General features: G+C 46.7%; 2 protein-coding genes across 10 annotated transcripts; one reads left to right on the plus strand and one right to left on the minus strand.

The window, feature by feature from the left end:
- Nucleotides 1–2,315: 2,315 nt before the first annotated feature.
- Lrrc61 (leucine rich repeat containing 61) lies at nt 2,316–22,343 on the plus strand. 6 transcript variants are annotated; one of them, NM_001109231.2, is made up of 3 exons: nt 2,316–2,449; nt 3,844–3,997; nt 19,470–22,343. In NM_001109231.2, exon 3 carries the CDS (start codon nt 19,578–19,580, stop codon nt 20,355–20,357), a length of 780 nt encoding a protein of 259 aa, NP_001102701.1. In that variant the 5' UTR covers nt 2,316–2,449; nt 3,844–3,997; nt 19,470–19,577; the 3' UTR covers nt 20,358–22,343. The 6 variants fall into 6 exon arrangements, with proteins under 6 accessions (NP_001102701.1, NP_001382008.1, XP_006236499.1 ...); XM_039108124.1 differs by lacking the exon at nt 2,316–2,449 and adding an exon at nt 2,456–2,803; NM_001395079.1 differs by lacking the exon at nt 3,844–3,997.
- Rarres2 (retinoic acid receptor responder 2) lies at nt 20,983–24,185 on the minus strand. 4 transcript variants are annotated; one of them, XM_006236415.5, is made up of 6 exons: nt 24,029–24,185; nt 23,401–23,603; nt 23,110–23,214; nt 21,531–21,626; nt 21,230–21,351; nt 20,983–21,078 (listed from the first exon to the last, which is right to left on the minus strand). In XM_006236415.5, the coding sequence occupies exons 2-5, from the start codon at nt 23,578–23,580 to the stop codon at nt 21,241–21,243; spliced, it is 492 nt and encodes a 163-aa protein (XP_006236477.1). In that variant the 5' UTR covers nt 23,581–23,603; nt 24,029–24,185; the 3' UTR covers nt 20,983–21,078; nt 21,230–21,240. The 4 variants fall into 4 exon arrangements, with proteins under 4 accessions (XP_006236477.1, XP_063141837.1, XP_006236478.1 ...); XM_063285767.1 differs by having other exon boundaries at nt 21,230–21,348; nt 24,029–24,172; XM_006236416.2 differs by having other exon boundaries at nt 21,230–21,348; nt 23,883–24,044.
- Nucleotides 24,186–25,366: the final 1,181 nt, after the last annotated feature.

The following is a 25,366-nucleotide window of genomic DNA, read 5'->3' on the forward strand; positions in this document are numbered from 1 at the left end:
AAGTGCTCCCTACCATGAAAATCTTTAGTTGTTGCAGTGGGTAGTTCCTTCTTGGATACCTTTCCTTCCTGTCTTAAGAGGTCTTTTGGCAATTTTTCTTTAGCACTCTTGATGTAACATGCTCTTTGCCTTCCATGTATAATGGAGAAATGAACACCCCATTTCTGAAATATGTGTTAATCCTACCTAACAAAAGTAAACACCACCAACTAAAAATTTCTGGTCTAATTAAGCAAGCTCTATTTTCTGTCAGTCAAGGCTGTCTTCCTAAAGAGTGGTTTGAGAGATCATCTCTGAACATAAGAAAAATGGTTTTGTTTTGTTTTTTTTTTAAATAGCCCTAAAACTTCAAAGGTAGGGGATTCCAAGGATTTTTGGTTACATAGGATTATTTGGCAGACCATCTTATATTATCAGGATGGAGGTCTAGGTATAGGGTATTGAAAAATTCCAGCAAAGGGTCAAGTCAGGGTCAAATCCAAGTTTTGCAGAAAACAGGAATGAACTTTCTTTGACCTTTTAACAAGATGGCTTCAGTAGTTTCTAAGGGATGTGCCTAATTGGAGCTGTCCATGGTGTTGGCCTTTCTTTCCTGACTCAGTCTACCCCCTTCATGAAATACCAATGCAGGAGCTGTCCGCAGTGGCGAAACCTCCTCCTAGCCTCCCCAAGCAGCTTAGCAGTGATGTTGCCTCAGCCATGGACCCAATGCAAGGGAAAAGGGGTAAAAAAATGCCACCAATCACTGAGCAGAAAACCCCACCAATCTCTGAGCTTCCCACAAAACCCCACCAATTCCTGAGCATGAAACTCCAACAATAGGAAAACTCACCAATCGCTGAGCTCCTCAAGCTCAGGACTTGAAATCCCACCAATCCTCAACCTGGAAATCTCTGCCCTAAGAAATCCTACATAAGCCCTGCTCTTTGTTCACAGCCTTGCTGTCTGCTCCTGGAAGCAGAGGCAGCCACTCCTGGATTTGACCGCCCTCTCCCTGGACCCTCCAGTAAATATCTTTCAAGAGATTTGATGCCTGCCATGATGCGTTTTAGCATCAGAAGAAGCCAAGAAGCAAGGAAGAGAAGTGGAGGGGGGCTGAGGCTCCTGAGCTCAGCTGGGGATCCCCTCGCCTGGGAGCTGTGACGTCTCTTGCTGAAGAGGCTTCCTCTCGGAGCTATGTGGTTTCTGGGCTCCTGTGTCTCAGGATGCTCTTCCATTGGGACACTGTCCCACCTCAGAGCTGGGTGGTTGCTAGGTTCCCATGTCTATCCTTCCATTGGGATACTCTCTCTGCTAAGAGCTGTGTGGTTCTTGGGGTTCCACACCTTCCCACCTGAAAGGAACACTTACAGCTTAAAATAGAATCAGGCTGGTTCATTACGTGGAGAAGTTCAAGTGAGATCAAATGGGCACTGAGAACCATTTAACAGATTAGAAAATCTAGGTCACCACTGGGCTGCAGCCTGGCTCACTGAACGTCACCAAACACATTCATTAAGGACTTTGCACTTCGATATAGAGCAAAGACGTGAACAACAACAAAACTGTGTCTATTTAGCCAGCCCAGGCTGGAAGGGTGTGGACTGAACTGGAATCGCTTTGTCTGGGTGCACGGAAAGCATCAGGAGATGGAAAACCTTCTCAGTGTAGACATTTTCAAGTGGCCTGTGAAAGAAAGGGAGAGAAAGGCCTTCTCCCCTGAGCCCAGTTAAGGTGACCTCTTTATCCATTAGAAAATGTCATGTGCAAAGGTGGCAGTTTGCGTTGGTGACGTCTCTGGAGACAAGGTCTTTGGGAATATCACCAGGTAGTGCACATTTGTCTCAGGAAACTTTCTGAGGTAGTTTACCCATAAAAACATATGGGCAAAGTTTCCACAAGGGGTCCTTCTTATCGTCATTGTGGCGCCTTTTATCTGCTGTGCTAAGCGGTGAGCATGACTGCACCGCGGTGCGGTGCAGGGCTCGGACAGGGGTGGGCGAGCACTCACCGGGCACCGGGCACCATTTAACGGATTAGAAAATCTAGGTCACCACTGGCCCGCAGCCTGGTATTCTGAATGTCACCGAACAGATATTCCTTAACGAATATAAATGCCTTTCCCAACATCGCACCGTCAAATGTACTAATGACCAAGCCAATGGGAACAAAATCCTCTGCCCGCGGGCTCCAGCACAAAGAGCCAGAAGTAGCTGTGGTTGTGTGATTTGCGTCACTTGCGTACCCTACTAGCGGCAACGCGTTCCTTAAAACAACTTTTCCAGTGTCGCACCGCTCCCCGCCCCTTCCGGCCTTTCGCAAGTTCCGGATGGGCTGGGCCTGCTCCGGGAGTTTGGGGGATGCTGGATTCTTCCGGAACCGCCCGCGACCAGTGGCCACTCCCTCAGCTCCAGGAACTGCCTGAGTGCAGTTACAAACAGAACGCTTGAACCGGTGACAGTCACGTGAGGTGGGTGCTGCCGTGGTCGCCTGGAGACAGGACGCGCTCTAGCCCACGATCACAGCCTCTGGGTATACATAACAACAAGGGTCCTGCTAGTGTGATAGATTATTTTAAAAGAGCAGCCGTAGAGAGAAAGGCGGAAAGAAAGTTTTGGTCTTGTTTATTCTCGGCGAGGGAGCATTTTGTTACCTAGGTATGCAGATGGCAAAAACGCCTACAAAGGAAGAAGGGTTGCGGCCCCTTATTGGGGGGCAGAAATAGGCGGAGATGACTTCGGTAGTCCCAAAGGAAGCTGGGAAGTGTAGTCCTCCAGCAGGAACTTATCCGTGGTTTTTGTCACTTTTGCTAGTGTGAGCTCAGGTAATGTTATTTAAAACACACCCCCCCCCCCAAGTGGCTTAAATTCTCAGGCGGGGTGGGAGGCTATAGCGTCGCCTTCTTCCCCCAGTGTAGGAAAGTGAAGGGAGAGGAAGCTGGCAAGCTTGTGCCTAGTGGAACTGTGGAATGCCCATGGATGTGTTGAGCAGAACACTGCTTGTGCGGTGCAACAGTAGAATTAGGAAGCCCGGTCCCATCTGGGCATGCTCCTGGGAAGGACCGGCCAAAAAGAGAAAGTCCTAATCTAATCAGACAGCACATGGTATGTGCTGAGGCATCTCCTAGTCCAGATCTAGTGAACAGATGCCAAAAGATTACTCATGTGGAGGTTGCCAGTTTTACAAATTATATGGCTTCTCTGGGGGACTCAGAGGCTTTGGACTGTGGACAGTTTAAGTTTCCTACCTGACACCCCTTCATTGACTTGCCTGCTTGGAGGCCATTCTACTTCCTTCCTATATGTACGCATCCCAAACCTTTCCCACGTGTCTTACCTCTTATTACATCTCTTTCCCGTGCTGTGGTTTACTCCTCTCTCCCCAGGCACCTGTACTCTGTCTGAGAAACACCGCCAAGTCTTCCCCCCTCTACTCTTCCAGCATTCTAGTATTCTCAGCCCTCCAGTGGACCTGCCAAAGGTTTTGCACCGGCAGGTTCTAGAACCATTAGGATTGAATTTTCAGAAAGACAAACGGCAAACTAGAAAAAAGTACTGAACACAAACTTTTTCTTGCTTCGAGTCTTGAAGCAATGCTGCATTCTCAGCTTCGTTGGTGATACAGAGCGGGGAGGTGTGTGGGTTCTGTACAGTGTCCTTTGATATATGTCCTTTGGTATCCGAGGAGGTCCTGGAATAAGTCCCCTCTAAAACTGGCAGATGGCTGTGCCGGCCTCTGCCATGAATCTCACTGCAGGGCTCAGACTCCTTTGTCATTACTGAAGCTGTCCTGTAAATTCTCTCCCCTTGCTTTCCCTGGAATTCCTTTTTAAGGTTTTCCTGTGCTCCTCCCATTGTGTTTCAGGTATCACTGGGCCTGTTCCACCTCTGTCCTCTCCATACTGGCAGCCGTATCCAGGCAGCCACCCTCCACTCCTAGAGCTGCTCACTTCTGTAAAAATATGCCTGAAGATCTGTTCAAAAATAACCTCAAACTTAGTTGATCTGCACTGACCTTTGTGAGTAAATAGAATTTTTAGGGTCTCTTTGTCCCTTCTCCTCTGCTTCCCAACTTTATTCCTACCTTCAGGCCTGCTTTATTACTTTCCCAGGCCTGCTGTGATGGATTTGTTGTTGTTGTTTTGTTTTGTTTTTTATTGTTTTTGTTGTTTTGTTTTGTTTTTTGTTTTTGTTTGTTGCTGTTGTTGTTTTGGTTTGGTTTTTTGTTTGTTTGTTTGTTTTTTGGTGTGCTGAGGATTGAATCCGGGGCTTTGTACCTGGCTCTTCTATGTCAAATTGACTCAAGCCAGAGTCATCTGAGAGGGAGCCTCAATTGAGAATATTGCCTCCATAAAATCCAGCGGTAAGACATTTTCTTAATTAGTGATCAATGCAGAAGGGCCCAGCCCATTCTGGGTGGTGGTCTTCTGGCCTGGTATCCCCTGGTTCTATAAGAAAGCAGGCTGAGCAAGCCATGAGAAGCAAGCCAGTAAGCAGCACCCCTCCATGGCCTCTGCATCAGCTCCTGCCTCCAGGTTGCTGCCCTGCTTGTGTTCAGTGAGGGTTTGGAAAGTATAAGTCAAATAAACGCTTTCCTCCTCCAGTTGCCTTTGGGTCATGGTGTTTCCTCACAGCAGTAGAAACCCTAACAAAGACACTAGAAGAGAGGTTCGCTGCTATTATCTCCAGGTCACCATTTCTACATTTCCTGAGAACTCGTGAACTGGCCAGTTACTCTTGTACTTGTTTTTGGTCCTGGAGATTATTGGACCCAGGGCATTGCACGTGTCAGGCAAGCAGTCTCTCACTGAGTTCCCAACCACTCCTCCTCCCACTACTTTGTTGTTGCTGTTGTTTGGGTTTTGTTTTGTTTTTTTTGTTGATGTTGTTGTTTTTTTGTTGTTTTTTTTTTCTTTTTTTTCTTTGGAACTGGGGACCGAACCCAGGGCCTTGTGCTTGCTAGGCAAGTGCTCTACCACTGAGCTAAATCCCCAACCCCCTTTTTTTGTTTTTTTGAGACAGAGTTTCTCCGTGTAACTCTGGCTGTCCTAGAACTTGCTTATAGACCAGGCTGGCCTCAAACTCACAAAGATCGTCCTGCCTCTGCTTCCGAGTGCTAGGATTAAAGATGTGTGCCACCATCCCAACCTTTATGTTTAATACTTAGTCCTGGTTAGCCTATGACTGAGCTCCTGCCTCTGCCTCCCAAGTGCTGCACAAACAGTCATGCTGTGATTTCAAGTGTAGAAAATGGAGCAAAACACTCTAAGGTAGGAGGCTTCCCAGGAGGTGCCTCAGACTAAAGATACATGGAGCCTCTCACTGGAACAGCTTGCATTCTGTCTACTAATGATTGTAACCTTGGATCATTGTGTCAGGAGCTCTAGTCTTTAACAGCTGCAGTTACCGGTGTGTGTCATTCCTGGTGCCCATATGTGTGTCTTGAGTATCATGTGTATCATAGTGCTTCATGCATTTTCATTAAACAACTGAATGGATCCAAGAGCACCTATATAGGACTAGGAATTAGAAACAGAACAGTGTTTGTGCCCCATGGATGGAGGTTTTGGGGGTGTACTCCAGGCTGCAGATCTAACAGGCAAGTTTCTCCCTTTGTGACTACTGTTGATGCCTACTTTTAATGCCTTGTGCTATCTCTTCATTGACAGCTTCTGGAGTTTCTTCAGTTATAAAATACGAATTTCCTCACTCTGACCTCTGAGAATAGTTCTGGGCCACGGATGATCTTTTGCACACACAACTTTGTCCAGTTCCTTTACAAACATCACCTCTCATGGGCCTTCATTCATTTGGTCATATGGTGCCTGGCTGAGTTTGGTGCGGAAAGCACAAAGCCACTGACTCTTAAGCCTCCGAGCCGTCTCCCAGGAGAGTCTCAGAGCTCTCTCAGTTGGCTTGTCTGTCTCCTCTTAGAGACTGTTCTGCTCTCCCCAGCTGTCTGCAGTGTTGGACCCCTCTGTCAGGGTGCAGCTTTTGAGCCTAATCTTCCTGCAGTTTTACCTTCTGCTATGAAGTGATGCAGCTTGCCTAAGCTTCTGCATGCTCACAGTAGGTTCCTCTTCCGAGTCTCTTCTCTCCCAGGAAAACACGTCCTGGCTCACTGGGCTCTCCTCAGTCTCTTCTTGTGCTTTCATTCTGGGTCTCCTGATTTCTTGCCCCAGTGTTTAAAAAGGTGATTGAGGAGGAGTGAGTGAAGTTGAGGACTCTCTTAGTTGGGCTTTTTATTGCTGTCATGAGAAACCATGACCACGACAACTCTTATAAAGGAAAGCATTTAGTTGGGGTTGACTTATATTGTTCAGAGGTTCAGTCTATTATCATCATGGCAGGAAGCATGGCAGGAAGCTTGGCAGGAAGCATGGCAGGAAGCATGGCAGGAAGCATGGCAGGAAGCATGGCAGGAAGCTTGGCAGGAAGCTTGGCAGGAAGCTTGGCAGGAAGCATGGCAGCACACAGGCGGACATGGTGTTGGAGAGGTAGCTTAAGAGTTCTCTATCCAGAACCTCAGGCATCAGAAAGAGAGGGTGACTCTATGCCTGACTTGAACATTTGAAACCTCAGAGCCCTCCCCCAGTGACATATTTTCCCCCAAAAGGCCATACCTCCTAATGCTGCCACTCCTTATGAGCCTATGGGGGCCATTTTCACCCAAGCCATCACATCCCACTCCTCGGCCCTCCTAAGCTTGTAGCCATATCAGAACACAAAACTGCATTCAGTCCAGCTTCCTTGTCCATCGGCTGTCACAGCCTCCACACTGTTTAAAAGTCCAAGGTTCAGTGTTTCCTGGAAGACCATGGCAATTCCTTAACTGTAACACTCTGCAAAATGAAAATGAAAGAACAGATAGTGTTGCGGTCTGGGAATCGCTGCACAGACCACTCAGACACCGATCTCAGTCAAATAGGGATGGATGGCTTATTGAACGTTGCACCCAAGACTGATCAACTGGGGCTGCAGACCAGGCTCGGGAGCTGTGTGCGACCTTCGGTTAAGATCCTACAGGACTTTTTTTTAAGCCTAAAATTCACAAACATCTGTGCCAAGTTATTCTACTAATCAGGATTTAGGGATGGGGATTTCCTTAGGAACGTGTCTTTGTTGTACACTTATCCTGCTCCCATTGGTTGGGGTATTCAACTGTGGGGTATTGAACTTGCCTAATACTCATGTCTTAACTTGCCAAACATGATGCCAGTTAACCACGGACATGTCTCTTTCTGCCAAGGAGGATGCCAGTTCCCAGAGAGGTCTTGGGAACTTAAGCTTTACTTGACCACAACTAAAATTGAAGTCTTATTCCAAATAGCTTCTTATATTGGTGCAGCATTTCTCTTATGTTGGGATCCATCCCAGGGGCAGCTTATAAAAGCAAAAACCACAGAAGCTCACACATACGTGCAGGAACTGCTGGCTGGCCTTTGGTTTAGGTCCAAACTTATTTTTTTTTTTTCGGAGCTGGGGACCGAACCCAGGGCCTTGCGCTTCCTAGGTAAGCGCTCTACCACTGAGCTAAATCCCCAGCCCAGGTCCAAACTTATTGTGGCTAACTATACAAAGCAGTTCTAACTGACTTCTATTGTGATTGGTTTCCCAAGAACCCCAAGGCACAGAACATCCTAGTAACAGCACTAACAACATGAGAAAGTTTCCTTGGTAAAAGCACAAAAGGGCAGGCTACACAGATAACAGTTACCTAGGCTTTAACATTTTACCTAGGCCTTAACAGATAACATTCATCCAGCACACAATAGCACAAGATTTAATTTACCACTCCAAAAGAGTGGAAACTGGATCAAAACAAGACCAAAAACCAGCTGGGCAATTTCCAGACTCTGCATCTTCAAGATTTCATCTGACAAGAAAACACTCTTCAGCTCTCCAACTCCTTTCAGCTTTGTTGACTACAGCACACTTGTTTCTCTTGGGCTGGTTCCACTCCCTGTTAGCATTTCTTTGCAGGGATCCCACAGCTCTGGCATCGCCAATATTTTGGGGTCTGCAAAGCAACCCAGGCTTCACCTTCACAGCTTCACACAATGGCCTTTCTAGGTCTCCATGCAGGGACAGCTCTCACACATGCCTGGCTTCAGCAGCTTTCCTTAGTCATGGAGGGAGAGTCTATGACCCCTTTCTTCTCTCCTTGACTCTAAAGCCAGAAGAATATGGCCAGAGCTGCCAAGTTCTGCTGCTTGCTGGGGCTGGAGCATGGTCCCCTCTGTTCAATTAAACCTTCAAGAGCTTTCTGGTTCTGATGTTTTCCTTCACTGCCTAGGAACTCACTCTGTTGGCCAGATTAATTTCAAACTTAGAGATCTGCCAGCCTCTGCCTTCTGAGAGCTGGAATTAAAGGTGTGCCACCATGTCTGGCCTTAGGTTTTCTTTAATTCTTTTTCACAAATCGGCAGCCTGGCTAGGTGGGGTCTTACTCTGAGGTCATCACTCCCTTCATTGTGCTTAGCACCAGACGTTAATCTGGCTACACTTCCTGGTGTCCCCTTTTCCTCAGACTACATTTGTATTTCTTTCTGGCTTAGCTTTGCCTCTTTTCATTATAGATTAGTGGCCATCAGCATGGCCACTAATAACCAAACAACACAGTCTATACTAGGTTTTCTGCAAATCTTCTGTGCCAAAGCTCCTAATCCATAACTTCTATTTAGCCTCAGGCAGATTTTCTAGACAAAGATAGAAAGTGACCACATTTTCCACCAAAATATGACAAGAATGATCTCTAGGCCACATACTAATATTCTTCTCCTCTGAAACCTCTTGACCTGGATCCCCACAGTTTAAATCACCCGCAGCACCAATGTCTTCCATGCTCCTCCTAGGATGGCCCAGTAAGCCCCACTTAAACTGTCTAATCTCTTTTCTAGTCCAAAGTCCCAAAGTGTTTCATCTTCCCCCAGGCAAAAGCATGGCCAGGTCAATCACAACAATATCCTAGTGCTTGGTACCAACTTCTGTCTTAGGGTTTATTGCCCTGATGAGACACAATGCCCATGGCAACTCTTATAAAGAAAAGCCTTGGGGTTGGGGATTTGGCTCAGTGGTAGAGTGCTTGCCTAGCAAGCGCAAGGCCCTGGGTTCGATCCCCAGCTCTGAAAAAAAAAGACTAGGAAAAAAAAAAAAAAGAAAAGCCTTTCACTGTGTCTGGCTTAGAGTTCAGAGGTTTAGTCCATTATCACCATGGCAGGAAGTATGGTGGCATACAGAGAGACATAGTGCTGGAGAAGGAGCTGAGAGTTCTCCATCCTGATCTGCAGGCAGAAAGTGTGACACTGGGCCTCCTTAAGCATTTGAAATCTCAAAGTCCACCCTCAGTGACATAATTCCTCTAATAAGGCCACACCTTCTAATAGTGCAAATCCCTATGAGCCTATGGAGCCATTTTTCTTCCATCTACCATAAGGACCATACATAAGGTGTTAGGCTTGAACATCTAGGAGGCCCTGTACCAAGATAGAGTTGATGCAGAAAGAGCTTCAGAGGCTAAAGAACGAGTTGTGAACATAGGTCTCATGGCGGGTGATAAGCAGAGCAGCCTGGAGACTGTCCAGCAACAGGGCCTATAGAGGCAGCCTAAGGGATATCACTTAAGGGACACTTAGAGGGAGAGTATGCCAGGTAAGGGACTGAGGAGTTAGCAAAATGGAAGGAAATACAAGAAAATATGATAGCCTGTGATAGAAGGCAAAGGGCTTTTCAAAGGGTGAAAGCAGGCAGGCACTCCTGGGTAGGTATTCAGAAAACCCCATTAAGTCAGTGCCAAGGTGGCACTTCAGGCCTGGACAAAAGCCATAGAGGAATAGGATTCACAGGCCTGGGAGGCGAAGGAATAAGCAGCCCTCTGGGAAAGTGTGACACAGAAATGAACATGAGAAAGGGCACTTTGGGTCCTGCTGGTGGAGAGCATACCTATCCTATCATTTTTCTTCACAACTGGCTTCCAGAGAAGGAACTGGAGAGGGAATGAGCAAAGTCTCTACCCTAGGACTCCGTAGGCTAACTACTAACTTAACAGGTAAAGAGCCATGTGGCACATTGTCCCTGGACTCTTGGTACCAAGAGCAGCCCATGTGATCTGGAGCTCGGCAGCCCCAGAAACACTGCTCACTCCTGAGGTTAGTCCCTGTCAGGGACAGTATCTTCATATCCTCAGTTTGGGTGTCTCTAGTTGGTTTTGTGAATGACCACAGGGCCTTTCCTTACTTTGTTCACAAAATGAAAGGATCAAGTGCCTCTGACCTCAGACACTAAAAAAGACAAAACCAAACAGCTTCAATAGTACCACACTTGGTTTGCCAAAGATAATGAACACAGAGCCAGTATGTGGGGGACCATGAGACCTAGCCAGAAGAGTGGAATCAACTTACCAAGGAGGTGATGGCCTTATAAGGGCGATGTCCTCAGGTTGCTTCTTACTATCTTTGATGGGTATTAAAATTATGTCCAGTTTTTCTTCCCAGACCCATACTCCCAGAAATAAGACTCAGACTCAGTATATATACACACATATATATATATATATATATGTATATATATATGTATATATATTTTTATTTATTTATTTATAAATACCTTGGCCATATAGCTAGGCTGTTCTCTGACTAGATATAACTTAAAATGTCCCATCTATTCTAGCCTACATTCTTCCACGTGGCTGGTTACCTGTGCTCAGGTACCATGCATCCATCTTGTCACATTTCTCTGGCGAGTCTCCTGCCTGGCTCTTTCCAAGAATCCTTCTTCTCTCTTGGTTGTCCCACTCTATTAACTGCCTAAGCCATAGGCTATACATTTTTTAGTTGACAGCTGATGCAACCATACAAAATATAAAATATTCTCTCTTCAGTTCCCCCTTTTAGTCCAATAAGAGGCTTCTTTTCTTTCAAATATAATTTGAATAATTATAACAAGTATGAAACAATTATGGAAACTATAAGGTATGGTATACATTTACAATGTCAAGCCCATAGAATTTGGCAATTAAGGAAAAATTTTTTTATTATCTATCCTATTTAAAAAATTTATAACCTAAATCAATTTCTATCTTAATTTGCATTGCCATCCTAAAAGCATCTTCTTAGACCTAGAGCATTGTCTTAAATAGGATAAACGACTAAGCTTAGTTGTGAGACTGTAAGAATCTAGTCTTCAATTCCATCAGAGGCTTGAGAAGGAATAAACATTACCTGAGTTCATAGAAAGCACAGGGATGCAGCTTCCAAAGATCAAGAAATAATAGAGACAGTTGATTTCCCAGACAGTCGCCATATTCTCTATAAAGTTGGAGCATTCATCTTTAGCCTTCTTGCCTAGGATATCTGACAGACCTTATATGAAGCAGGAATTATTAAGGACTTGCTTACCTTGTTTTGGCAGAGCTTAGCAATCATCTTCCATGAGTTCACTTGTCCTTTTTGGACACATTTGTCTGTAGTTGAAGCATGGCTTTTTCCTTGCCTGTTGGCTAGCTTGCCATAACTGAAGCAACTGCATATGGAGGTCATTGATGCTCTTCATCTGCTTTGAAGAGGAATGGGGGTACTGTCGGGAGCAGACCTGTCTCATAGTCAAAATACCTTTTAATAATGAAATAATTTTAAATGTCATTTCCTGTGGATTTCTGAGTCTTTGATGGCCATTTATCTATTTATAGCATATCTGAATTGTTTATTCTTAGCTAATTACTCTCTGAATAACCTTGAAAACATTTTACTGTAATTAGCTGTAGGCATGAATTTTTTTGCAACCTACTTTTAATAACGGTTCAACCTTGCCTCTAGCCCACTACCCAGCAGAGGTAGTAGAAGTGAAAAGTTATTAGGATATGGAGGAAGTGGAACTGTTCGGCAATAGTTTCTTGGGGACGAGCTTGATCTTGTTTCATAGCAGTTCAGTCCTATAGCAACATCAAATATGATTCAGGAGCTGCAGACTAGTCCTCTAGGCAGGCAGACACCACATGTGAACCAACAGCTACAGTCTGGTCCTTTCAGGAGGCAGACACCAGGTATGAACCAGCAGCTGTAGTTCAATCTGAAGAAACCTCCAGGCTTGCCAACCGGCCTGAGGTGAGGCAGTGTAAGCAGCAGGCTGCTGCAGGAACCTCACAAGCAGTTCCTAGGAGTTTCTCTCAATGGCAGCGTTACCATAAGTTGAGCTCAACGCTATGTAAGGAAGGTCACCAATACATGCATATCATTAACGAAGAATGTCAAGGCAGAGCAAACCAAACCAAAGCTCAGTGCTCGTCTCCCACTGTCTGTGGGGTCATAGTTACACTCCTTCACCAAACATCCTTTCCTGTGTCTCCTCCAGTAAAACATCCTTTCACCTGTGACTGCTTCAGGAAAACATTCTTTCCCCTGTCTCCTCTAGTAAAACATGCTTTTACCTGTGTCTGCTTCAGGAAAAATGCTCTTTCAAGTGTCTGCATTAGCAAGACATCCTTTAACCTGTGTGCCCAGCAAAACATCATTTGACATAACTACCTTTCCAAAGAACTGGAAGTTTCCACTTCAGTTAGCTAAACTACTATCTAATATGAATATCTGACTATTTTAACAATCTCTAATAGTATATAACTTGTACTTTTAAATGAGTTGCATAGGCACAATGTCTAATTAAGAGTTGAAACATAATATACAGTATGTTGTAACAAAATTAATCTTAAAATTTCTATCAAAATATAAAGATGTATACCAATGAAAAACCTTAAACCTGTATCAATATACAAAATTCTGAACCAGTGTAACAAAATATAACCTCAGTTCTGCATCAAAATATAAAGATCTCTACCAATGTGAGATTATGGTTATAAAATTTTTTTGTTTAAGAGTAGATTCAATAATCTATGCTTATTTGTCTAATTTCTTATATTTCTATATGCCCCCTCTTTTTTCTCAGCCCCCTTTTACCTAAGAAAGAAAGAAGGATACAGAAAAAGAAAAGGCAAAAGGGAAGACAGAAATCCCGGAAACTAGGCTGCCTATTTTTCATTCCTGTCCAAGACCATAATTACTCATAACCAGCCCCTAAAATGACAACATATCTATTACTCATAAAGTAACTAAAACCATCTACCCCAACTTAAGGGACTAGATGGTGGTCTTTTTATAATTGTTTCCTGCAGAATTGGGTAAAGAATTCCTGCTTAGGGGCTCAAAAGGAAATTGGGAAAATGGTTAAGTCAAAAGAAAGACAGCTGGCCTTATTTGTTGTCCATTCTCTATGTAGTGAGAAAGTTCAGGGCTTGACTGAAGTTCTGACTGGAACAGTCTGTAAGGCTGGATGAACTGAGGTCATCTGGGGTTAGCAGTCCTTTTGAAGCTGTTCCAGAAGCAAGTTTCTGGGAACAGCATCAGTCTGAGGAAGGATTTCAGATGCAGTTCTCGGCATCTCAGCATTCCTGAGGGTGAATTTCATTAGGGCTGCATTCTTGTTTCTTTCTTTTCTTTTTCTCTTTTTGAACATAAAGCTTTTAAAGGGAATATGTACTTCTGTATTAGTATATTGTATGGAATGTGCAATGTGCGTAGATCAGTTAGAGATAATTATTTTGTTCTTTGTTTGAGCAGGCGAAAGACAACTGTCTTTCTTTATGAGCTAGTTTGATCATATAGCCAAACTGCAACATAAATCTTCATTCATGCCATATGAATGAAAGGGTGGCACGATGGATTTTGAGCACTCTGTTGCCAACAAGATCTGTTGGCTATGCAGAGCTGAAGTTCTGGCTGGAGACATATGTATGTCCCACTTAGTTTCAGAAGAGTTTAGCAATATACATTACTAGTGCATTCGGTTCTTTTGATTTTCTCTTGTCTGTAGCTGAGATCTTCAGGGGGTCTTCCTCTATCAAATCTGATCCTCATTATTCTGGAAGGTGTCCAAAGCCTTTTCTTTTTTCCTGTTAAAACAAGCCTAGAGCCTCTCTCCCAATGTATCATGTTCTTTGTCTAGCAGTCTGAAGTCAAAAGTATAGATTGATCCAATCTAGCAGTCCCTTTTCTACCTAGGTCTACTTTATTTTGACTCTGTCACAGGGGCTTGTAATGCCATCACAATCATAGAACTTATAACCACCTTCATTTTGACAATAAAAGCAATTTAAAACAAAACATTTTAAAAATTATTATTATTTATTGAGACAGGGTTTCTCTGTGTAGCCCAGTCTGATTTGGATTTGCTCTGTAAATCTGCTGGCCTCAAATTCCTAAGAAATCTGTCTTTGTCTCCTAAATATTGGGATCAAAGGCCTGAGTTTATTTATTTAGTATCTATGTACCCTTGAAAACATCTATACTATACCAACTTTTACCTTTTTTTCCCCTCTTTGGAGATTATTATCTATGTAGATAAATAGGCTTATATTTTCCTTTTTATATATAAATTTAAGATTGATATGTATTTATTTTTTAAATTATTAAGAATATTTTTACTTATTATTGTAAATATATAGTAAAAACCTACATGGTACCTTTAATGAAAAAGTGTGTCATTTTGAATTTTAGACTGTCATTTTTAAGTGGCTGAATCTATCAGCAGAGGTCCTGCCCTGACTTTATTGTGTAGACCAGGTTGGTCTAGAATTTACATGGTCTGCCTGTCTTTGTCTCCTGTGTCTTCTGTTACTTAGCTCAGATGCTGTGTTGCGCCTGGCCATGCCTCTGTTCCTTTGTTTATAGGGAGAGGCGTTTTAGCCATCTGCCCTATTCTGGCCACAGGGCCACAGCAGCCAACCTCAGGCTGCATTCCTGCATGCCATGAGCATTGAGCATGAGTTCCCATAGAACAGGACTGGGCCAACCTGCTGGGAGAACCTGAGGTGTCTTATCCTTCAGCCACAACAGAAGTCTCAACAGATTTCCATCTTCTGCTGTAGTATCAGCCGCACTCAGCCTGTGTGTAAACAGGAGCCTAGTTTCTCCCCTTGGCCGCCCTGCCCTTGAGAGAAGTCCCAACTTTTATGTTTTGTTTTTAAATTTAGTACAGGTTTCTTTTAAAAGCCTCCTTTTGCACTATATCTGCAAAAGCAGGTTCTGGCTCCTTGGCTAAGAAATCTCTCTCTCAGCATTTCTTTTGTGTTGTTTTGGGAAACCTTTTTTTTTTTTTTTGTCCAGCTAGCTCAGTTGATAGGCCATGAAGACTCTCATGGGTTCAGGCCCTACGTTGGGCACCATATTGTTGAAGTTATGTCCGGTTCTTTCTCCCAGCCTCATGCTCCTAGAAATAAGACTCAGACTCAATATATATTTACAAATACCTTGGCCATATATCTAGGCTCTTCTCTGACTAGATATAACTTAAAATATCCCATTTCTCTAGCCTACATTCTGCCACATGGCTGGTCCTGTACCCAGATACCATGTGTCCATATTGTCATAGCTCCCTGGAGAATCTCCCAGCATCCTTTCTCCCAGATGTCCCACCTCTATTTCCTGCCTAATCCACAGGCCAGAGGCTTTGTAATTGACAAGTGATGCATCCATACAGTACACTGACTTATGCTGTTTGGTTCTTTTCCATATGGCCTCAGTCCTTGCTGTCCCCAGAATTACACAGGGTGACTAAGAACCATTCTTTTTCATCTTGCCTTGCTGCCTATCTTGGGGTCCATCTTCTCCTCACCCCAAGTTCCTGAGCATATTGGAAATGAGGGGAGAAAAGTAAGTCTCCCTAGAGAAGACATCCCAGGATCAATGGGACTGGAGGACCCTGCTGTAAGTACCAGCTCCCCTGTGACCAGACCCAAGAACTCAGGTGCCACCCCAGCTTGTCCCAGACCAGACCCAAGAACTCAGGTGCCACCCCAGCTTGTCCCAGGCTCGACTTCAGCAGCAGAGCTGCCAAGACTCACATTAGACTTGGCTGGGCTGCTAGGGAGGACCTGCCAAAGACAGGTTAAATCAAGTTTCTGGGCATGCAGATGGTCTTGTGGATACAAGGGGGAAATCAGGACCTCTGACTCTGACAAAAGCATGAAAAAGACTTGTGCTTACAAAGAAGCAGTCCTTGCTCCCTGCCAAGTGGTACATTTATCCTTTCAGCTGATCAGGACTGAGTTTTCCTGGGGAAGCAGGGATGATGTACCCTTGACCCAACCGCCTACACTGGGAAAAGAAAAACGTGTTCTTTGCAGAGATCTGGTCTTCATTGCTTTCCAGGGGAAGTGCTAGGCCACTTGGGCAGAGTAAGGCAAAAAGAGGCTCCAGAACCTGTGGTTCCTAATTGGTTCTTATATCCTGAGACATAGGTGTTCAGGCAAAAGATAAGAGGGTGGAGAGAAGGCAGCAAAGAAGACAAGCCTCCACTGCTCAGTGTTAGCCAGGCCCCCTCTAACCTAACCTACTTCAGCTGGCCCAAGTGATCAGTCCTGACAGGGTGGAGGTAAACCATCCAGGGAGGATGTGAAGGCAGGACAAGTAGACATCCTCATGATCCAGGTCAGGGCTGCTGTTGGTGGGAAGAGACACTCTTTTAAAGGACAGCATTTAACTGGGGCTGGCCTACAGGTTCAGAGGTTCAGTTCACTGTCATGATGGTGGGAAGCATGATGCTGGAGAAGTAAACAAGAGTCCTACATCTGGATGAGCAGTCAACTGGAAGAGAAAGTGACACAGGCCCTGGCTTGAGCATTTGAAACCTCAAAGCTTATCTCCAGTGACATATTTCCTCCAACAAGTCCATACCTTCTAATGGTGCCAGTCCTTTGAATCTATGGAGGCCATTTTCATTTAAACCATCATAGTCCATCTGATACCTTAAGAAATACATGAAAGCGCTTTTGTGCCTTGGACCTGGGCCAAGCCTTTAGGAGTCCCTGACTTAAAGCAACTTGTGAGCGCTGTATAGGTAGAAACTTAGAGCTTGGAATTTACCCCACATTCCCCAGGTCTTCTGTGCAGCATGGTCCCAAAGCCCATTCCAGACATTACAGTAGTTTTGCTTGTTTTCAGTGACTTTACACCAGCTGCATCTCTGTGTTCTATATTGGACTATTTGTCAACCAGTGTAAACCTCCAGAGCAGTACCATATCCTAGGATTGGACAGTCACTTAGTCAGTAAGCATGCGCTGGAATGGAAAAGGAAGCCATCTGTGGGCAGGCAGCCCAGGTGAGGAAGTCAGAGGGACAGAGCAGGTGTAGCAGACGGTCCTGTCTACCTGTGCTGCTGGTCCTGTTGTCCCAGATATTGCCCAGATGTCCTGCCCCTGGAGGGGACAGGAGATGCTGACACAGTTGGTACTGGATAGACCTGAGCAGCATACTCCTGGTTTCACCCCTACTTACTTCCCTCGCAGCAATCAGGACAGCTAGGGTGGCATATAGAACCCTAGCCTCATGAGCTCTTGGGCATGCAGGATTACAGGGCTGCTGTGTAGTCTGGCCTTGCACTTTGTCTCCTCTAAGCTCTTCAGGAAGTTCATGGCCCAGTGGACTGGAGTGTTGCAGGACAACAAACTGACAGAGGAATGGTTATTATGGAGACAAGAATACCTGCCTTAGTTGCACTGTTGAGAGGATGTACAAGATCCACTCCCAGCCCCGTCAAAGCATTTGTGGGGAGCTCTTTGAAGACACTGCCAGTTAGCAGGAATCACTGATGGATGGTGCTGTAAGCTTGGTATTCTTGGAGGAGGGATATTTAGTAACATTGATCATGTAAACTTCGTTTTGGGAGTCACCCATAACTCACTCCTACAAGCTCTGAGCAGCATTGGCACTGGCAGTGTCCTAATGGTGTTTTGCGGGTATAACTGCCTGCCCAGCCCAGACTCCCTAGTCTGGGCCCCCAGCCAAAGTCTGCAATTTGGAATGAGGCCTGCTTCATGTGAACCTGTATCCTCTACCTCTGTATCCTCTGGGCAGCATGGGCATTGACTCTGCCCAGGGGCAGCCTTCTCTCACTGATGTCACATACTTAGGCTTGCTGTCCCACAGCCACTTGCAGACATGCTTGTCCTCTCCCACATTCCAGAGCTATGTTCGCCACTCCTTTTTGCTCCAAAATGGCTTCCTGAATTTCTCCACCTCCCCCAGCTTGCCCTTTGGTACCATGATGCCATGCCTTCAGTACCACGGTGCTGTCCAGCACACAGTGACCATTGTGTCCTTCTGATCTCTGAGAAACGATGTTGATGTTGAAGCAGAAGAGTTGGTTGGGGAGCTGGGAGACTTGGGTAGGAACCCCTAGAGTTGGAGCAACAGTGTGTAACTAGTTCACCCAGCTTCTCTGTTAACTTCCACCCTGTCCTCCCTTCCTGAACTACAGTTTCCTCAGGACCCAGGACTAAAAGCCAATCTATCCTCCGGGCCTTATAGCTCAGCAAGAGCTGCAAGGTGGTCTGCACCCTCCGGATACCATTCTGAATGGTGATAACGTTGGGAAAATGGAAATAACATCTTTGAGTGAATGAAAGAAGTTACAGCCCATTCTTATTTGGGTCTGCATGCCAGAAAGGTAGTAATTACCTGTTGTCTACTTTAGAACAAATTTAAGCCAGGAGCAGTAGTGTAAACCTGTAATCCTAGTTCTCAGGGGTGGGCAGGGTGGAGGAGGTCAGGAGGAGGGAGAATTCAAAGCCAGCTTGAATTTCCCATCTTAAAAAACAAAAACAAAAAACCCAACAAACCAACCAATCAATAAAAAATTAACTTTTCAAAAAAGCACCCTTTAGGGTTAATAAAGATGTATCATAATAGTTACTGGAGAAGTTAAGTAATGATATTTTTTGTCCACAGTCCAGATCTGAGAGGTGGACCAAACGGGCAATATGGGGCCTAAGCCTTATGTAACGTGGTGTGACCAGTGGAGTCAGCCAGAGCCACTGCCCCTAGGCTGGGACTGTGCCCTGCCCTGTTGCTTAGATGGTCTCGGGTCTCGCCTGGCCATTGGCTGTTCACTCTGGGGATCAAGGATGGTGGGTCGTGCATTGTGGGGGTCTCTGTAAACACCATGGCAGCAGAGGGTCTCTCCATGTGAAATGAGAAACTGGTTCAGCACGACTCAGGAGCCAATGTTGGTCCAAACTTCCAGAGTTTGGCACTGGGCAGTGTATTTTAGGCATATTTAAGTTCAGTACAAATTGGAAAACAGTTTCCTGGTGTAGTACAATCCCATGTGCACAATAAAGCTGAGGGGAAGCCCTTTCAATAACAGACCACATATGCCATCTTAAGGGTCCAGGAGGACTGGTATAGTCTCTCTCATGCAGAGTGCGCAGAGGCAGCCATCCACATTTATTCCCAGCCTCTGACACACTCTCTCTCTCTCTCTCTCTCTCTCTCTCTCTCTCTCTCTCTCTCTCTCTCTCTCAGACAACCCTGTGTGTGTTTAACATTCCTGGTTTCTGTGAGCACAAGGACTTTGTGCCATCTGCATGGCATCCTGCAACTCCCTGCTGCACAGGATACATACATGCCCAGGGGAGGCTGACCTGACTGTCTCTCTCTCTTTAGGGCCCAGGCAGAATCGAGGGAGAGCAGCCAGCTGATCCTCAGAGGCACCAGCATCCCTGAGGCTAACTGCACTGCCAGGGCCTGGCCTTCTGAACCATCTTCAGTATCATGGAGCCTCCTGGAGAGAAGCCAGGAGAAGCTGAGGCACTGATTATCACACCCCAGCTGCTGAAGTCCCACTCTGGAGAGTTTGCCCTGGATTCCATCCTGTTGCTGAAACTTCGAGGTTTAGGGGTGGTGGATCTGGGTTGTTTGGGGGAATGCCTTAACCTTGAGTGGCTTGACCTATCAGGCAACGCACTTACCCACTTGGGCCCACTGGCGTCCCTGCACCAGCTGGCTGTGCTTAACGTCTCCAATAATCGACTGACAGGGCTGGAGCCACTAGCAGCCTGTGAGAACCTGCAGAGCCTCAATGCTGCTGGGAACCTGCTGACCAATCCCGGCCAGCTTCAGTGTCTGGCTGGGCTGCAGGGCCTGGAGCACCTGAGGCTCCGGGACCCTTTGGCCCGGCTTAGCAACCCACTTTGTGTAAATCCCTCCTACTGGGCTGCGGTCCGAGAGCTGCTGCCTGGCCTCAAAGTCATAGACGGGGAACGTGTGAGTGGGCGGGGCAGTGAGTTGTACCAGTTATGCCGAGACCTGGACAGTTCCTTGCGCTCCAGCACCAGCCTAGGCCCCAGAGCCATTGAGGTCCAGCCGTGGGTAGAGCCCGGCTACTGGGAGTCCTGGCCCATCCGGAGCAGCTCCATTCTGGAGGAGGCCTGCCGGCAGTTCCAGGACACACTGCAGGAATGCCTTGACCTGGATCGTCAGGCCAGTGATAGCTTGGCCCAGGCCCAGCAGGCTCTCAGGCCTGCGAAAACCACCTCTTCCTTTGTCTTCTGAATGCAACTCAACAGCCAAGGTAGTCTGGCCATGGTAGTCTGATGGATCGTAGACATTCCTCCCCTGCCCATGCCCTTGCCTCTCCGTTTATTTTTTTCTGGTCACTGACCCTGCAAACTAGGTCGTTCATTCATCCCTTTCTTGAGAGCTTCCTAACTCCTACATCTCCCAACGACATTTCCTGCCCCGTCCGCAGGGGCATGCTTTCCAGGTAGCCTCTAGAAGGTAGAGGAAATCCCCTCATTATCAACTACACTACATATACAAATACACTATGCAGCCAGGCTCCAGACGTGCTGAGCCTGGCTCCCTCAGATGCCCAACCTAAGGCTTTGTGGGTAAGGTTCATTGCCACCTGCTAACTCCTATTAAATAGTTCTGTGCTCATATGTATCTTTTCTTGTCTCTTCTCAGCCAACACGGGCTTCTGTACCTCTGCTTTGGTCCTGTGGGAGGCTCCTACACTTACTCCACCTGCTTCTCTCTCATGCTAGGTAGGAAGTGTGAAGATGCTCACACGCACGCGTACACACACACACACACACACACACACACACACACACACAGAGTCTTTGAGCTTCCCTCATATGTACAGGTTGAGCTGAGGGAAGAACAACAACACAAGTTTGGAAAGGAACAGTTTTATTAGCCTGGAGTTGAAAGTCTTTGGGAGGCCATATGGTGGGTACCGCCACGGCTGTACAGGAAGTAAGATGAAACCCTACAGAAGAAGGGAAAACCAGATTGGGTGTGTAGGAGGTTATTTTTGTTCTGATCTTGGCTTTTATTTTTCCATTTCACATGTCCCCTTTCTTCCTCCTTTAGCCCAATTTCCCCATGACCCCTAATGGCCCTCCCCATTAACCACGTACCTGTCCAGGGCTTATTTGGATTGTAGAGCCCTGGAGAAGGCAAACTGCCCAGGGAAGAAGTAGATGCGGGAGTCCTCGCCGGCCTGTGCTATCTTACTGCACTGGGATTCCTGAGGCTCCTGCTAGAAGCAGCCAGTGCTCGTTGCAGCAATGCCTAGGAAGGGAGGCACCTCCACAACCCCAGGGGAATGTCCCAGCCATCCCCTACCCAGGTCTTCTTTCCAGGTTTCCTGTACTTCTCCTACAGACTTGGATTTGATCTGTCCCTCCAGGCCTCTCCCTAACCTCTTTCCCTTCTTACCTGAGGCCCTTGCTTCAGTATTGGGCAGTGGACCATCCGGCCTAGAACTTTACCCTTGGGGTCCAGTTTGATGCAGGCCAGGCATTTCCGCTTCCTCTGGGGAGGAGAACATGAGTGTCAGGGTGGAGACTGGCCTCCTGGCCTGTTCTAAAGTGGAGGGATGTGGTGATTTGAATAAGAATGTCCCCCATAGGGCGAGATATTTGAATACTTGGTCTCCAATTGGTGGTGCTGTTTGGGGAGTTTTAGAAGGTTTGACCTTGATGGAGGAAGTACTTCACTGGGGCGGGCTTTAAGATTTAAAACCTTGGACCACTCCCAATTCACTCTGCTTCTTGTTTACATGCAAGGCTGTGAGTGCTCAGCTTCCTGCTCTGGTGGCATCCACGTCTCCCTACCTCCCACCCTGATGGACTTTTATTCCTCTGGAAACTTAGGCCAAAATAAACCTTTCCTATTATTAGTTGATCTTGATGATGGTATTTTATCAGGACAACAATAACAGAAGCAGATGGACATGCAACTTACCCTGAGAGGAGATTTTGGAAGTTCTCCCCTTTGGACACAGTCTCAAGTAGCCCAGACTGATCTAGAATTTGTAGTTTGCCTGCTTTAACTTCTCCAATGCTGGCATTCAAGTGTGTGCTACCCTTGGTTTGCCTGCAGACTATAGTGCTTTATCCTGTGCAGGGGCCATTCCTGTGTGAACATGCGTATGTGTACTGCTCACAGGTAGTACACTGCACGGGTGTATTCACAGGGGCCTGTGTTAATGTGCAAACATGTTTAAAGGCAAGAATTCCCCAGATGGTGTCTGTCTGTCTCTGATTCTCTCTGGCGTGCGTGTGTCCGTGCGTGTGTGTGTGTGTGTGTGTGTGTGTGTGTGTGTGTGCGTGCGTGTGTGTGTGTGTGTGTGTGTGTGTGTGTACTCATGCCTGTGTACATGCCAGACAAGGACATCGGTGTCTCACTTCACCACCCTGCTTTATTCCACTGGAGAAAAATCTCTCACTGAACCTGCAGTTAGACTGGCAGCCGACAAGCTAGGTATAGCCATGCCCAGCTGTTTTCACGTGGGTGCTGTAATGCAAACTCAGGTCCTCATGCTTGCACAGTGAGGGCCTTGCCACCTTGGCCTCATATTTACATTTTCCCTTTAAGATTTAATTTGAACAAAAGGTCCTTGAAACCAAGAGCCCTGCTAAATCACCCGTATAATCCAGTCCCTTCCCTTAACCCCAGGAGGGAACAAGGACCTTCAGTGAACCCACAAAGCTATTAGAGAGAGAGCAAGAGCCTTAACTCAAAAGTGCTGCACCTCCAGCCCGAGGTCATCCATAGCCTCAGTGTCACCCCCAGGGTGGCCGATGACTGTGAAATCCTTTGGTGAACTGGCCAGGATACAGGATAAACTCCATAGAGAGGCTTCTTCAGGAGGACCCACTCTGATGGAGAAATTTCCCCCTTTCCTCCACCCTCCCTTCTTTGCAGACAGCCCCCAGTGATGAGCACAGCACTTTTCTGGACTCCAACTCCTACCCTGGCAGCCTGTCCCATCAACAAGAGCCCCTTCACTCACCCCATTTGGTTTGATTGTACACTCTGGCTTTTTCCAGTCCTTCTTCAGGCAGCTGGTCTGCTGGAGCTTAAATTCCAGCCTCACAAAGGTGCCAGCTGAGAAGAACTACAGACAGACAGGAAGGCCGGCAGGTAATTTGTGGATGTGACTCCCCTCCCCCAACCCCTTAACTTAGAACCCGCACAGCCTAGGAGGGTGGCTGGCTGGAGACCTTCCCCAGTAAAGCTTTCTGGGAACTCCCTGGTCTCCGGGGCTGCAGCTCCCCATTCTCTACCCAGTCACACCACTAACCAGGTCATCAGCACTGTCCACACCGATCTCCTGGAAGGCCCACTGCACAGGCGGGTGTCTGTGGAACTCCTCCAGAGCCACCTGCAGGCCTCTGCGCTGTGTCTCGCTGAGCTCAAGCTCTGTCCCGTGTATGTCCGCTGTGCCCAGCCATAGGGCCAGGGAGATCAGCAGGCACTTCATGGCTTTGCTTTAGTCCTATGGTCCTGCAAAGATGACGTGTGGTCTTCAGCCATCTGAGCTGTGGTAGTGGTAGCCTGACCTACTCCTGGGGACAGAAGTGCCCCTTCCTGAATCTGTTGGCATCCAACTAGCCTTTCCCATTCTGCAAGGCCTTGTTCCCTGGGGCCAGCAGAGTTTTAGGATTCCCTGCCAACAGCCCCGGGAAGTACTCCTGCTGGCCACCACAACCTCTTTTCTGAGCCATTTTCTTCTCCTTTTGGGTCTTTCCTCCATGTCCCAAGTCCCTAGCCTCTTTCTGGTACCTTGAAAAATATCAGGTTCGTTGCTTTAGAGAGGCCCTTTTCTGTGTGGTTCCTCGAACAGTTCCCTGACAACTGTTCCCTCTCACCCTCTCATCTCCCTTTTCTCCTCTCTCTTGGTCCCCAAAGCCCCGCCTTTCCCCACTGACCCTTCTCCCAGAGTCCGGAGTTTTGGAGTTTCCAGTTTCCCAAAGTTCCCTGACCTTCCTCTTGATTGAGCCAAAGGAGGGGGAGGGGGAGGGCGAGGGCGAGGGCCTGGAGCACCAAATGAGACAGGCTGCAGGCTGAATATTTTTCAGAAGACGTAAATGTGGGAGGACAAGCAGATCAGGGCGGGTGGGAACTGCAAGATGCTTAACCCTCCCCACACCAGGCTGCAGCTACCATCAAGGCAACCGTCCCCAGCAGTGGGTGTTTTCTCCATTCCACTCCCAACCCAGTCCTGGTTTTCTCCTATGGGATAGAGCTTCTCTCTCCTTTGCCTCTTCCCCACCCTCTCAGTCTTTGAATTCTGTCATCTCTCAACACAAGCCTATGAACACTTTAGGGAGCTGTTTTTGATAGAGCCCTGCTTGAACAGGTGATGTGCTAGAAAGTCACAGATGGGGAAACAGAGACTCCTTCAGTATCTAGGTATCAGGTCTGTTGCTTCTGCTTGCCCCGTGTGTCCAGTGAGAGAGCTCCTGTGTCACTGGCCGCTGGCTTCATCTGCCTTCCAGACATCTCACATGTCTTCCCTGATGTTTGTTCACACCCACGTAGGCCTAGCTTTGACTGGCATCAGTCTCTCCTGCGGAGGCTCCAAGCAGACCCCACCCCCTTCTGCGGTCCTGCTTCCAGCTTCGCTCCTTGGACCCGCTGCCGCCAGCTCTCAGCTCTCCATGAACAGACCTGCTAGGCTAGATGTGCTTCCCTGGCCATAATCCATCCACCTAGTACCTTCCACCCACTAGCCTACCTGACCCCTGACCCTGGCCCATTTCTCCAGCTCAATCTCCAAGGACTTGAGCAAGTGCAGAATCTGTCTTACGTCACTGCTTCCTGTCCCAGGATCTGAAACCGTCCAGATCGCTGCTGGCCAGGTGGACCTTTTCCCCGAGGGTTGAAGGACTACGTGCTCTCTGAAGAACTTCCTTTTTGAAATTTATTTTTTTAATTCTGAGAATTTATTGCCACTAAAGATAGTTTAAATTCTGGCAATTAATTAAATGAATGGGCTGAAAAAAATAAGGCCATCTTACGTCAGGATAGAAAAATAACATGGAACCTGATGATTTTTAGATGTTGGAAGGGTGTTTTGAAGGTTCTGTAATCCCTTTATTTTATTTTTTTCATTAATTAATTCGCTTTACTTTCCAGTTGCAGCTCCCTCCCAGTCCTACCTTCATAAGTCCTTTCCTCCGTTACCCCCTCTCCTTCTCTGCAGAGACCGGACTGAGGAACTTTCTTTTATAGCCTCAGTTGCCCAAGGCTGCCTTTCTTATACC

This window comes from Rattus norvegicus, chromosome 4 (assembly GCF_036323735.1).
Source record: "Rattus norvegicus strain BN/NHsdMcwi chromosome 4, GRCr8, whole genome shotgun sequence".
NCBI lineage: Eukaryota > Metazoa > Chordata > Mammalia > Rodentia > Muridae > Rattus > Rattus norvegicus.